The 13,861-nt window shown below is 56.5% G+C and overlaps 7 protein-coding genes across 7 annotated transcripts; 2 read left to right on the top strand and 5 right to left on the bottom strand.

Moving 5' to 3' along the window:
• Window positions 1-339: 339 nt before the first annotated feature.
• On the bottom strand, window positions 340-1,912 carry PHYSODRAFT_300151 (hypothetical protein; the record flags this gene model as incomplete). Its single annotated transcript, XM_009527653.1, has 3 exons — window positions 340-1,332; window positions 1,412-1,535; window positions 1,626-1,912. The coding sequence occupies 3 exons, from the start codon at window positions 1,910-1,912 to the stop codon at window positions 340-342; spliced, it is 1,404 nt and encodes a 467-aa protein (XP_009525948.1).
• Window positions 1,913-2,925: 1,013 nt separating this feature from the next.
• Window positions 2,926-3,573, bottom strand: PHYSODRAFT_259098 (hypothetical protein; the record flags this gene model as incomplete). The annotated part of the gene is made up of 3 exons (XM_009527654.1): window positions 2,926-3,154; window positions 3,224-3,451; window positions 3,482-3,573. Coding segments are annotated over 3 exons (549 nt in total), but the record flags the coding sequence as incomplete, so codon positions are not given.
• Window positions 3,574-5,089: 1,516 nt separating this feature from the next.
• On the bottom strand, window positions 5,090-5,248 carry PHYSODRAFT_499519 (hypothetical protein; the record flags this gene model as incomplete). Its single annotated transcript, XM_009527655.1, has 1 exon — window positions 5,090-5,248. The coding sequence occupies one exon, from the start codon at window positions 5,246-5,248 to the stop codon at window positions 5,090-5,092; it is 159 nt and encodes a 52-aa protein (XP_009525950.1).
• Window positions 5,249-5,533: 285 nt separating this feature from the next.
• PHYSODRAFT_462799 (hypothetical protein) lies at window positions 5,534-5,758 on the bottom strand (the record flags this gene model as incomplete). Its single annotated transcript, XM_009527656.1, has 1 exon — window positions 5,534-5,758. A coding segment is annotated over one exon (225 nt), but the record flags the coding sequence as incomplete, so codon positions are not given.
• A 3,056-nt stretch (window positions 5,759-8,814) lies between these two features.
• PHYSODRAFT_501168 (hypothetical protein) lies at window positions 8,815-10,128 on the top strand (the record flags this gene model as incomplete). The annotated part of the gene is made up of 1 exon (XM_009527657.1): window positions 8,815-10,128. One exon carries the CDS (start codon window positions 8,815-8,817, stop codon window positions 10,126-10,128), a length of 1,314 nt encoding a protein of 437 aa, XP_009525952.1.
• A 417-nt stretch (window positions 10,129-10,545) lies between these two features.
• On the bottom strand, window positions 10,546-11,385 carry PHYSODRAFT_330943 (hypothetical protein; the record flags this gene model as incomplete). Its single annotated transcript, XM_009527658.1, has 1 exon — window positions 10,546-11,385. One exon carries the CDS (start codon window positions 11,383-11,385, stop codon window positions 10,546-10,548), a length of 840 nt encoding a protein of 279 aa, XP_009525953.1.
• Window positions 11,386-12,052: 667 nt separating this feature from the next.
• PHYSODRAFT_314484 (hypothetical protein) lies at window positions 12,053-13,587 on the top strand (the record flags this gene model as incomplete). The annotated part of the gene is made up of 3 exons (XM_009527659.1): window positions 12,053-12,818; window positions 12,957-13,250; window positions 13,481-13,587. The coding sequence occupies 3 exons, from the start codon at window positions 12,053-12,055 to the stop codon at window positions 13,585-13,587; spliced, it is 1,167 nt and encodes a 388-aa protein (XP_009525954.1).
• Window positions 13,588-13,861: the final 274 nt, after the last annotated feature.

The raw sequence follows: 13,861 nt of genomic DNA on the forward strand, positions 1-13,861 counted from the left end.
GCCCAGCCTCCAGGCTCTGGTCTGAGAGACCAAGCTCCGGGCCAGCGCATTGCCGTCGAGAGGGCAGCATGCACTGCACACTACATGCCGGTGTCGTAGTTGCCGAGAGCCCCGCGCCCGTCGACGTCGTCATGGGGCGCGGCTTATCTTCAACGTGGAAGTTGCCTTCCGGTGGTCGGCACAGCACGCGACGATCGCTTGCTCGGCGATCCGAAGCCATAGCAATCAACCGACTCGCTCGCTGCTTGTATTAACTTGTTCGAGTTGCTACGCATTGTACATGGATCCCTAGACTACAATACAACATGGGCTCTCATAGCTTCCGAGCCTCAAGACACCTTACGCAGCAAGACGGTCGGCCTCCCAGTCGGCCACGGCCTGCATTCGGCGCCGGAGCGGGACGACCGACTCCGTGTTGGTCCCCAGGCGGTGCGCGTGGATGAAGCCCGTCGTCCCCACTCCTTCCTGCGAGCTCAGCGCGATGTCGCCGCCAAAGTAGCGCGCGAACAGCCTCGCCATCGGCAGCCCGTAGCCGCCCCCGCTGAACTGCTCGCGATACGTCGGGTACTTCTCCGGGTCGACCGGCGGATACAGCGCGCTCGTGGTGTAGTCGTAGTGCCAGAGCTTGTTCCAGCGGCTGCGCGGGATGCCTCCGCCCTGGTCGGTCACCCTCACCGTCAGGTCCTCCTTGCCCTGGCAGATGACAACCTTCACTGGTGGCAATTCCCCGTCCGCGGGCAGTTCGCAGGCGTCTCTGAAGATCTTGACCCCGGCAACGTCTTGCACGGCTGGGAGGAAGAAGCCCAGTGACGGACTCTTGGGGTTCATCACGCGCTCGACAACACCCTTCACCTGTTTGCGGCTTGGCTTCGCTCGAGAGCGGTGGTGCTCCACGGTCGCGCGCATCGAGTTCTTGACGAGCTCGAACACCATGTGGTGCAGGTGCGACTTGACGTACATGAAGGGCATGTCGGCGCTAGGCGTCACGTGGATCTCAACGCGCGGGGCCTCGCCGCAGTACTCAACACACAGCCTCTGCGCACGGTCGCAGACCTCGCGGACGATCTGCTCGACATTGACACGGTGGACGCGGCCGCCAGGCTGCTCCAGGGACTCGACATAGTGTCCGACAAGCATCCGGATGCCGATGCGGCCCATGAAGAACTTGTCCAGTCGATCCGTGATGTCTTCCTGGACGCTCTCGAGTTGCAGAGCCCCGAAGTCGAGGTCCTTGGCCTTGAGCTGCTGCAGCGCGTAGCAGATGAGCGGCACGAGGTTGGAGCCCCGCAGTTTGGCCTGGCGCAGGTTCTCTGTGAACTGGCGATCCTCGCTCTGTTCACAGCAAGCACAGTTGCCGCAGTTAGGCTATCGATCTCGATATGGGCACAGCTGCTCCGCAAGGCCGCCTTACAATGGTGGTAGGGGGCTTTGTCGTGTTGATCCAGTGCAGCTCCTGGCGGTAGACGCCGATGGCCTGCTGAACGGCTGCCGTGTTGCTCAGTCCTAACGGCAGGTCCGACAGCTCCATGATCGCTCTGAACAAGGCCATAGGAAGCTCATGAGACTCTCTACATCTGTATCTTCCTCGTTTACTCTACGTTGCACTACTCCGGCGACCGACTCACCGAGCGAATCGGGACTGCAGCTCCTGGTGTAGGAACTGGGCCGACATGAGGCGCACTTTGGCGCCAGCGTCCGCGAACGTCCGCATCTGGCGCAGCGACAGAGGCCGCGGCTCGGTGGCGGCAATCTCGCGCACTTGGTCCATTGTGATGGCGGCCTCCTCGAGCTTGTGGCTCACGGCGTGTGCGTGCAGCGCGACGCCGCAGTGGTGTGCGCTGGCGGTCTTGGCGACCAGGACCAGCACGCGCAACAGGTTCTGCGGGGTGGCCCCGCGTCGCACGATCTCCATTACTGTTGGGAATCCTTCTTCACGCGTACGGATTGCGTGCTCGAGCGCGATTTGGGAAGTGAGGCTGTGTGCGAAGCTCTCGGCGCCCCACAGGTGCTCGCGAATACTCGTGGCGACCACGCTCGCGATCGAACTTGCGTTTCTCGTTTTATACCGGATACAGCTTGTCTTTGCATACAGTTAACTTCAACGCCGGCAACTTTTGCCGGTGGTGCCGATGGCTTCACAACGTCGTGATCGGCGTGACAAGCATGGACCTGCAGTGACGAACTTCGGCTAGAGTACTCTCGGGGGAGTCTGCCCCTTGTGCGTCGCGCCAATACTGAATTCTTCGCTGGAGTACATTAACCATCTCGAGATGGACAGCTTGGCTCGAATGGGTAAGTACTGTCCGCGTATCCAATAACGTCGGGAAGAGCCAGACTTCGAGCGCGAGCAGGTTCACGTTAAATGGCAGGGCTTCTCGGCGTGAATACCCGCCAGATTACCCGTCGACGTCGACGCCACTGCAGTAAAATCACGCTTGAACATGTTGCATGTATTCGTGTTGCAGTTGAAGTTTACAATTGGGCACCCGAGAATGCAATACTTATTGTGAGAACCGGCTAAAACGCCCATTTGTAGCAACCCCTTATTAGATTGCATAATTAATCAGAGTACAAATAAGGGCTGAAATCGATCGTGATCTGGATCCATCGCTTGGCTGCTCGATTGCCCAGTATAAGGTGGGCGTTCTGCTCCAAGCGCGGCTATATCGACTCCCATAAAACGATCGTCTAATCTGCACATCCACTCACATATCGCGGCCGTTCCGACATCCCTACATATTCCGACAAATAGGACACATACCTAAATTATTAACCAAATGTAGGTTGTTCTCTCCAAAATACAACAGCGGTGAAAATGGCGATGGTGTTGAACACAAGCACAAGCAGCTATAATAATACTAAGTGTAGTAGAAGAAATCAAAGAGTCTAAGAATGGTTACATATATTAGTGCAGTCCGTCACCTTCTAAGATGCTGTACCTCGGCAATCATGCCGGTTGTTGCAGCACGCGTAGTCTAACGTCCTGCCACTCCTGTCCATCTCATTCGAATTCACCAGCCTCGAACGCGGGCCCACCAGCGAGGTCATGACGGTGTTGCTGGGGGCCTTGGGCTGCATCTTATCCGTGGCAGTGACGCGCATGTGGAAACCCAGCACAGGTCCGCCGCTTTCACCGGCGTTGGTGGGCCACTTGCTGCATGTAGCCTGACAGACGCCCCGCTTTTTTAACTTGCTCAACGTGCGGTCCTGTAACCACGCACACCCGCCCACCTTCTTGCCCTTGGCCTTGGTCGTCTCGCTGCCGGTCGTGTCCACGGTCACGAGGACCACCTTGCAATTGACGGCGACGATCTTGGGACGCATGACAGCCGCACGAGCAGTAGGACTTGCCGAAGCATCAGGAGTAGTAGCCCTCGACGGAGGCGGAGTCGTGGACGCTGTGTCGGTGACCTTGTTGTTGGCCGCCACCGCAGCTGACCTGCTGGCCGAGCTGCCCTTGGTGCACAGCGCATCCGCTCACCAGGCAGCCTTCTTCAGCTCTACTCGCTCTTGATCATCTCGCCGTCGCGCAGTTCTCGCCGATGTAGTTCCCTCGTGCAGCAGCTCCACGGTGCTGTTCGCCGCGTGCACGCGCACCACCTTCGCGAAGCGCGCCGCGGCCTCAAAGGCACGGCATGCTCCAGCCCACGACGGGTGCTTGAGACGTCATGCTGCCGAATGTCCTCGAACGCGTGCGCGGTGGCGACGGCGTTGCGCGAGAGCCCCACTTCCCCGCTTGCCGTCGTGGTCACGATCGTGCCCTTGGCCGCGCCTGCGTCGCGTGTGCCTTGCCTGGACTTGGTCACTTGGTCGCCATGTTCCGAATCTTGAGATGACAGATGACCAATCAAACCTTTTGAACTCAAACCTCCCGTCCTACTTTAGGATACATCCTACTTGTCAGAATGGCAAAAATATTTGAAAAATATGTTTGCTACTTGACTTTTGTAAACACATATACATATTTAGGCCAGCCTTCCGACAAATATTTGTCGGAAAGTGTCGGAACGCGTTCATATAACCCTAACGTATTGCATTGGATAAAATATCCACACCAGGCAAAATGATAGGCTGTAATTCGGGTGGAGATCAGCCATAAGTTATCAGTCGGAAAGACCACTATATTCATCCATATGCATCGCAGGACGCGATCGAATTACAAATCGATCGAGCTAAATCAGAGTCTAATTAATCGATTTACGAGCAAAATAGGCAAATAAAGCAGTTTTCACAATAGATTAAACCTTCTAAACTGCAGGCAAAATTAATCATTGCATTTCAGTGACACCTCCTTAAATGAACCCCTCTAACTGACCATGTGTTCCCTATCTGGTTAGGATTCCTCGACTGCAAACGGGATTATATAGATTTCACTATAGGTGTTCTATAACTGATCAAAAACCTCTTTATTCTCTAAATGGTCGCCATTGTTGGCGCTAAATGGACGCCGTAGTAATAGATCCAAACTCATATATTTTTCTCAATCACTTGCCTGCCTCCTCCCACGTATGTCATTGCTACCACTACTCCCGCCATAACAAATCGAGCGAAGAGAGAAATTGTATTTGGATGCTACAAAGAGTTTGCAGAAACTGCAAGCTTGTCATAAAGAAGTTAGCCACAGTATTTTACAATCAGCGCAGCGTACATATATATTTTACGAAAAACTAAAATATTATGATGTCGAGACGACTAGGGGCTATGCAGTAGATACCAAGCAAAAGATAAAACTGCAGGCATGGTGGCAGGATATCGGGACAACAAATATTCCTATAACCTCACTGTATTGAAACTCACGTACAACCTGAGGGGATGCGATTCTGCTAATACCAATGAGAAGAAGGAGTAGGAACAGACAATACCGCGCCTACCGTTATTAGTTGAGTTCTGATTGTGTGAAGACCAAACAAAACAAGAGTACGAAAATGCTGGAGGGGTACCAGGTAAAGAAAGCCCTTGTGCACCTAACATATGAAAATGTAGCCATTAGAAGTGTAGACATTTCTTTATCTGCTCAATTCTTTAACTGAAACAGCATCTTAGACCGACCGAACTGGGTGTCATTTATAGAGGTGTGACTGTATTGCCATTAATTACTGCCAATTCGTGCACGAACCTGCTCCACCGTGTTGACGTCCCACAAGTCGCGGTTGTACTGCAGACACATCAGCATTTCGAGCATGGTGGGGGAGAGACTCTTCCGCACGTCTGTGAGCACCAGCTTCGCCGCCGAAAAAAGCGCTCGCATTCGTTGGACGTCGGCGGCGCGTAGGCGACGTCCACGAAATGCGAGCGCCTCGGTGTCTTCCTCTTCTTGAATGCCGCCTTGACGATAGAGCTGTTGCCGTCCTCCTGCGCTGGCGCCCTTTCAAGGGTCGTCGATCTAAACTCGGCACACGCCGACCGTTCCGCGGCCATCAACGACTCTCCGCGCTGACTTGACGAGGCCCAGTTCTAAATGCGGGGTTGATGACGATCGGAGCCGTTGTGACCAGTCGTGCTTGAGTGCAGGGTACTCCTTCACGACCTGGTCGAAAAGACGGTGCACAGTAGATAAAGTTAGCGTAGACCTCTGTAGCTCTTTCGTGACGCCCTCGAACTTCACCAGGTCCTTCTCCAACGCCTTGACTCGCTCGTGCTCGGCGCGCCGCAGCAAAAGCGGCTGTACTTCGTACTTGACCAGAAGGTCATGGCCCAGCTTGATTATGGTGGCTGGAGCTTCACATAGCGCGTCACCATCTCGTACGTGCTCGACCACCTGGTGTCGTTCCTCAACAGAGGCGACAGATGGGAGACGCGGCGAAGCAGAGCGCGGCCCTTGATCGTTCGGAGCTTGGCCATCAGCGCGTGCACCTTCGCAATGAGCTCGTCCTCGGTCTTGAGGAAGTCCTTCACCACCAAATTGAATCTGTGGCTAGCACATCCAATGAAGGGGATAGCCCCTTCCTTCCGGCCGATGCATTGGTTCACAGAGCAGTTGTCACTCACCATGACCTTCACCGCGCTCTAGGGCTTGTTATAACGAGACTGCATGTCGGCGATCAGGTCGTACTGACTCTGCGCACCCGTGTCTTCCTCGAACTCTACTGGAGCGAATGTTAAAAACAGGAAGCGGCGCGATGAGCACTCGCGACCGTCATAGTACTCGGTATCAGCGCCGTCACCGGTAATACCGGTACTGTCGCTGCCGAATACCGCGAATATCGCGATGTAGTGACGACCACCACGTATCCTCCCGTCCAGAACGAGGCCGAACGATGCAAGGAGCTCGCGAGCGACGCGCAGCTCTAGCAGCTCGAAAATCAGCACGATGTACTTGGAGAGGGTACGAGAGAGAGAGGGAGGCGTTGAGGCGCGTGATCCGCCGCTCTACGAACGCAAACGGGAGGCGGTCCCCGATGACCCACTCGAACCAGCGATATAGGTATGCTGACGAGGTGTAGGCGCAGCGGGTTCTGGCGGCGTGAAGCCTCCTGGGCCTCTTGCTCGTACTTATCGTGGTTGTGCCGCAGGTCGTTCAGCAGGTTCGTGTAGCCATTGACCTTCTTGTACGGTTTGTCGCACGATGTTCACTTGTAGAAGCTGTTGCCGACATCAGTGAAAAGCATGGAGCAGATTTGGCTGCTCGTGAGGACCATGGTGGACACGTGGGGCGAAGAGCTTGGGCGGTGACGGGTGAAGAAAGCAAATTTGATTTTGATGGAGACTCCGCTGCGAGTGGTGTGGTGAAGTGGTGACAGATCGACGAGTGGTTGGTGGTGGACTCTTCGGTGGACACTGGTGGCTGCAGCGAGCTTCATTTGAGCAATTCAAGTACGAAATGTGTGCAAATCAAAAATTAAGTGAGGGACTAAAATAAATCATTGAACTAAGTATTCGAATGTATTTTTATGAGTATTATTTTTTCGGGTGCCCTGGTTTACAAGCTGCACCCCGGACTCCCGTTTCGTTGGTACTTGAGCTTCAACCCGACTGCTTTGGCTCGCGAAATTTCCACGATGCAGTAGTGCATGTAGAGATAGAACCCACCGAGCGAGGTCGTGTCGGAGCCAGTACAGCTACGTGGTGTACGATAGAGTCGATGAGGAAGGGGGATTGAAGATACATTCCAAGTTCAAAACCAAAATATCAAGGCAGGAAAATTGATACCGTGTTGGCTGGCTTGCTTCCCTCTAAGCTAACAGTCTTACTCAAATTGATGTTACACGCAGCGAGCTGCAACCGCTTGGCTTTAGTTGCTACATTGAACCATGACTGGGTCGACGTGCTGCTGCATGCTTCCAAACAAATTACTCCGAGTTCTTGAAACGTCGGGCAACCTTGTGTCGTGTACCGCTGTGTTACTGGATCATATCGGGCCTGGGGGATATGGTTCATGCTAGCTCCGCCCAGCTCGTTTGCCCACTATCGGTTTGTACGCATTTGTGGGAGCTTTGTATCGGTCAAACTTGCACCAGCGGAGCTTGCCTTTGCTGTTTTGCAAGCCGACAAAGACGCTCGTTCAAACTGGTCAGAAGCTGATCACTCCACCCTTGGACAATATCGCGTTGCGTTCAACTTAGCCGCGGTCTTTGATTCAATGGATTGTTGTTGCTGCCAAAGTCGACGAAGTACCATGCACCAGCTGGGCCGAGGGACACGACAAATCTGGGTGGCAAGCCACACCAACGGAAGTCGTCGCGGGCTGAGGATTCGTTCGCTTGGGCTTGCTGAATCTCGGTACCTGGTTGTGCTCGTAGAGACACGCGTCCTGCGTGTTCTCCAAGCAGCCGCCGCCACTCTAGTTCATTTCTCATTTCACGCTGCTCGTCATCGCCGAACCAATTTTGCAAGAACGAACGACATTGAGGAATCGAGGCCAAAAACCTAAAAACCTGTTGTCGCGCAACAGGTGACAGCTCGATGCACGCATACTAAGCGAGATGGCTTCAAGATCGCTCTCGCAGCTTCGTTGCTTTCAGTAATCGAGGCCCTGTGACTGAGCAATCGACGCGGAGCAGGGGCATCCCGGCCACATAGACTCCAAAGTGGCAGTCAAGCTGCGAGCCCATGCTGACCGCATACGACCGAGCGTCTCGGCCATGAGCAAGCGAGCCGCAGTGCCAAAGCCGAGCCGGCCCGTTAATAAGCGCTGAGACGGCAGCGAAGACCGCGTGGATCTTGCACAGGAATTAAAATACGGGCAAACGTCTGCTCTGCCAACGAGCCCAACGTCGTCCAAGCAAATAAACGGCCACCAGCTAAATTGAGCGCAGGATCCTCGCACCAGGCGCTGAGGTTGGCGAGATCCACCGTTACGACGAGAGTGGCGCGCAGAAAATTCTCCTTGTCAAACGACATGGTGGTCTACGCTTTGCATGAGCGTGACGCGCGTGTTCTTGTGGCCCCGGGGGCCCCGAGTCGCATAAGTCGTACCGTATCCCTGTCCAAATCGCAACGAATAAATATCCTTTAATATACGATATGCACATTCGTGGGCGTAGAAACTAATAAATACCTATTAGAATGGATACCCCGACTAATCACGCCTTAGCTGATATTATGCTACATTCAGCGCGCTCTGAAGCGACAATAATAGTCGGATAGAAACGCACAGAGACCAAGCAGAAGCTGAACTTTGCCTAGGTATCCGCTTGCTAAACGGCCGCTGGGACCTATCCTCCGGTTGCTGGCAGATTTCAATTTGCTCTCAATCCACCACTACAACACAGCATGGAACTCGTGCGGTGCGGTGCCAACCCCCATCTGCTCACGGGCGCGCTCTGCGCCGTGGCCAAGACCGTCGTCGCACGCCACGGCGCTGCGCGGCTGCACATGGACGCCTTCCGGCCGGACTTCGAGGCCAGCGCCATCTCCATGGACGAGGTGCGCGAGATCGCCGACAAGGAGCCCACGCCCATGTCCCTGCAGCAGATGCGCACCTTCGCCGACGGCAGCATGAAGCTGCACGTTCTGTCGGCCAAGTTCGTGCACAAGGAGCTCCAGTCCCGCTACGCGCGCGCCATCATGGAGCTGTCCGACCTGCCTGTGGGCCTGAGCGACACCACGTCGGTGCGCCACGCCATCAACTTCTACCGCTACGAGCTGCAGAGCATTAACCGCATGAAGTCGCCCACCAACGCCGCCGAGGACCTCGTGTTCACCGAGAAGATCCGCAACGCCAAGGAGCGCGGCTCCAACCTCGTGCCGCTCATCTGCTACGGCCTGCAGGAGCTCAAGGCAACGGACCTCGGCCAGAGCGCGCTGCAGCTCGAGACCGTGCAGGAGGACATCTCCTCCCGCCTGGACAAGTTTTTCCTCGGCCGCATCGGCATCCGCATGATCATCGGACACCACGTCGAGTCGCTGGAGCACACGGGCGGCCGCGTCCACCTCGTCAACGCAGAGCAGGTCGTGCGTGACGCGTGCGAGCGCGCGCGGAGGCTCTGCATCCAGTACTGCGGCGTGGCGCCGCCCGTGCAGATCCGGGCTACGCCCAGCGCCAACATGCCCTTCATGTACGTCGAGTCGCACCTGCACCACATGGTGTTTGAGCTCGTCAAGAACTCGATGCGCGCCACCGTGGAGCACCACCGCTCCCGTTCGCAGCCCCAGCCCCGCGGCAAAGTGAACCGCTTCGAGCGCGTGATGAACCCGAAGAGTCCGTCGCTGGGCTTCTACATCCCGTCCGTGCAAGACGTTGCAGGGGTCAAGATCTACCCGGACGTGAGCAAGTACAGCGCCGGCGACGACTTCCCTCCCGTTGAGATCGTGATCTGCCAGGGCAGCGAAGACCTGACCGTCAAGGTGAGCGACGAGGGCGGAGGTGTGCCTCGCAGCCGCTGGAACAAGCTCTGGCACTACGACTACACCTCGAGTCCTCTGTGCCCGCCCATCGACTCGGACAACTACCCGACGTACCACGAACACTTCAGTGGCGGCGGCTATGGTATGCCAATGGCACGATTGTTCGCTCGGTACTTCGGCGGTGAAGTTGTCTTCAGCTCGCAGGAGGGGTCCGGCTCGACGGCGTTCATCCAGGCACACCGACTGGGGACGAACATGGAGTTGGTTCCTCTTCGAAGGCAGATGCAGACGGCAACGTCGCCCCCTCCGCACTGGCAACTGCGCCGTTGTGCATACGCATAGAGAAGCAGTACAGTTGTTCACTTCATTTTATTTTATTTATCGAATCAATGGATAAGTAGACTATGGCATCCTGGAAATTAGTCTTTTGAATCATGACAACAATGATGAAAAGACCAAAGCAACCTCGAGCTTGTCCAGCAATTGTAACGAAGTCGAACAAAAGACCCGCCACTACGAGTCATTCTTAAACCACTGTCGAGAATTTGACGCTTCTCCTCGTAAGTTTTCGGCTCGAAGCCGAGCTTGATGGTGGATAGTAGCGGGTTGTTGATCCACTGACGTTCGAGACGGACCGGGCGTCTTGCGGGAGCGTCGTGTTCACCGACTCAAGCGTACACGATAACCAAGTACGTTCCGGTTCACGGAATGTATTCGTTTTCATCTGAGCCTCACTTCAGGCTGCCGCGACAACACGGCTTACACTGCGTGCTGCTTGATCGGGTCCCACGCAGTCACGAAGTACGTGTCCAACCCATTCAACTTCTCGACCTGTTCGCTCGTGAGCTCCAGCTTGGCCGCCTCCAAGTTCTTCTTGATCCTCGACTCGGTCACCGACTTGGGCAGCGTCACGAAGCCCTTGGCCAGGCTCCAGGCGATCAGCACCTGCGCAGACGTCGCCCCCGCCTCGCTTGCAATCTGCTTGAGCGTGCGGTCGTGCATCTTCTGGGCGCGGGCCAGGGGCGAGTACGCCTCCATGATGATCCCCTGCTCCTCGCAGTACTTGACCGTGTCGGCGCGCGCGAGCCACGGGTGCAGCTCCACCTGGTTCACGGCGGGCTTGACGCGCCATGTCTGGGCGAGCTTCTGCAGATGCAGCTCGCCAAAGTTGGACACGCCGATGTCGCGCACGACGCCCTCGGTCTGCATGTCTTCCAGGGCCCTCCAGGCCTCGGCGCGCGTGGCGCCGTCAAAGGGGGCGTGCAGCAGGTACAGGTCGATGTACTCGAGCCCGAGCTTGCGGTTGCTGAGCCGCACGCCCTCCACCACCTCGTCGTAGCTCCATCGGCCGCGCGGAGCCACGATCTTGCTGGTCACGAAGACCTCCTGGCGGGGCACGCCCGAGTCGCGGATGGCCTTGCCCACGTCCGCCTCGTTGCGGTACACGGTGGCCGTGTCGATGTGTCGGTAGCCGAGACGCAGCGCGGCCAGCACGGCGTCGTACGTCTCAGCGCCGGGGGCGCTTTGGTACACGCCCAGCGCGACGGCGGGGATCGAGTGGCCGCTGGGCAGCAGCTTGGACTTGACGAACGAGCTCATGCGGGTGGCAGCGCTGGGGGGGATGAGAGACTGGGGAGGCCTCAGCGGAGACCGTCACGCACGAGGATACGTATGCACTTGCCACTATTTACGTGACTTAGTTACGGTGGCGAGCGTCAACACGGATTGAATGAGCTCTGCTGGGAGTGCCATGGTTCTCTCGAGCGCAGAGCACTTTGCCGAGTGAGTGCGAGTGAGTGTGGCTGGGTGGATATGCACAAGCGCTTGCAGGCCGTCGGCGTGCATCACGGTAGTGTTGACCAATTAGGTCGGAGACGGATGGGGCTGATACTGTAGTGTAGAGGGGTGTTGCCACTGCTTGGTCGGCCAGACCGCGATGCCACCTTGTCCGACTCCCAGCATGGAGTCATGTTGAAGCTGCATGCAAGTCGCAGCGTGGCACCTCAGCGGCGACTAGCGCACAAGATCGAGGCGACCTGATAACAAGTGAGACCTTACTTCAATCGGACGAGGAGCGCGTCATACCGCCGGTAGGTGTGCTCATTGGCCGCGACTGGATCGAAGGCGTACAGGAGCACTGCATCGCCGGCTTCTGCATGCGTGGAGCTGTCGCCCTGTAGCTTGGCCTTTCATTCCTCGTCTTGCCTGTGCTGCCGCTCGTCTCCTTCAGCTCGTCCGGGTCAACGTAGCTAAGAGACGTAGCGCCATGCCCCACGCCCAAGAACTCGACTTGGAGAAGAGCTCCGCCAACTCGTACGTCCAATTCGATACCGATGCTGACGTCCCCGTCGAGTACGAGAATGGCGACACCTGGTACGCGCGCGCGCAACGCTGGGCCGAGAAGAACTACATGGAGCCGCGCAGTATCGAGCGCGTGCCGGAGGACGAGCGCCACGACACGTCGCTGATCAACGTGTGCACGATGTGGCTGTCCCCGAACATGGTCATGGGCCACTTCGCTGTCGGCATTCTCGGCAAGGCCATCTACGGAATGGGGGTCGTCGACTCGATGCTGGTCATCCTATTCGCCAACCTGCTGGGCGTCCTCCCCGTGTGCTTCTTCTCGTGCTTTGGGCCCGTGTTTGGCCTGCGTCAAATGGTTCTCAGCCGGTTCTGGTTCGGCGCGTACGGCATCCGCCTCGTGTCCGCAATCGCCTGTGTTTCGGGGCTCGGCTGGGCGACGGTGAACGTGATTGTCGGCGCGGAGCTCATCCACGCGGTCAACACCGACGTCCCCGCCTGGGCTGGGATCATCATCATCGCCTTCTGCACCTTCCTCATCACGCTCTTCGGATACAAGGTCGTGCACTACTATGAGCGGTACTCGTGGATCCCCAACTTCATCGTGTACTTGATCCTGCTGGGCACGTTCATCCACTCGGGAGCATATGTCCACATTCCAATGGGATCCGGCAGTGCTGAAGTCTCTGGCGTGTTGAGCTTCTTCTCGGTTGTCTTCTGCACAGCTATCAGTTGGAGCACCATGGCTGCGGACTACACGGTGTACCATCCTCCGAAGGAGAGCAAGCGCAAGATTTTCTTCGCGACGTGGCTGGGATTGATCTTCCCGTCAGTCTTCACCTAGTGGATCTCTGTCATCGTCATGTCAGCCACGGGTCTCGACCCCAATGCCACCGACAACATTTACCTGAACGGCTACAACGACTCGGGCGCTGGAGGTTTGATCGGTGCAGTTCTCATTCCCCACCTAGGAGACTTCGGTCGCTTTTGTCTCGTGATCATGGCGCTGTCGACTGTCGCCAACAACTGCCCGAACGTGTACTCGTTCACGCTCAACATCAAGGTCATCGGACGCTGGACCCGCTTGGTTCCTCGTTTCATCTGGGCGCTCATCGCTGCAGTCGTGTACTCCATCATCGCCATTGAGGGGTACTCGCACTTCGGTCCGTGCTCAACAACTTCATGAACTTCATCGCGTACTGGGCGTACTGGGCCACGATTTACTCGTCCGTGGCGCTGACCGACCACTTCGTATTTCGACGCGGATTCGACGGCTACCATGTTGACGATTGCAACAAGCCCGAGAAGCTCCCGATCGGCTTCGCGGCCATCTTTTCCTTCTTGTGTGGCTGCGCTGGCGTGGCGCTTGGTATGAGCCAGACTTGGTTTACAGGCCCTCTCGCGAGTCATGACGACATTGGCTTCGAGCTGGGCTGCATCTTCACCGTTGTGGCCTTACTGCTTTCAAGACCTGTCGAGAAACGAATCTTCAAGCGGTAAGTATTGAAGAACTAATGTTGAGGGGGGAACTAAACCAGCATAACTGAAGTGTCCACGTATCAATCCATCGAAATACACACATACCACGGAGATGCAATGGACTCCATAATTGCGTCCGGCATTGTAGGTACTCGTCGAGCACCCACAATGCGCTGCTCGGTGCTGCGGGCCTGGGCTCGTGCTCATTCTCCAAAAAGCCACCAATGACGCACTGGAGGCGCCTCAAGCAACGCATCACGCCGCACTGGGTGAGGTGCGGTCACTCACCTTCATC

Source organism: Phytophthora sojae (assembly GCF_000149755.1).
Source record: "Phytophthora sojae unplaced genomic scaffold PHYSOscaffold_4, whole genome shotgun sequence".
Lineage (NCBI taxonomy): Eukaryota > Oomycota > Peronosporomycetes > Peronosporales > Peronosporaceae > Phytophthora > Phytophthora sojae.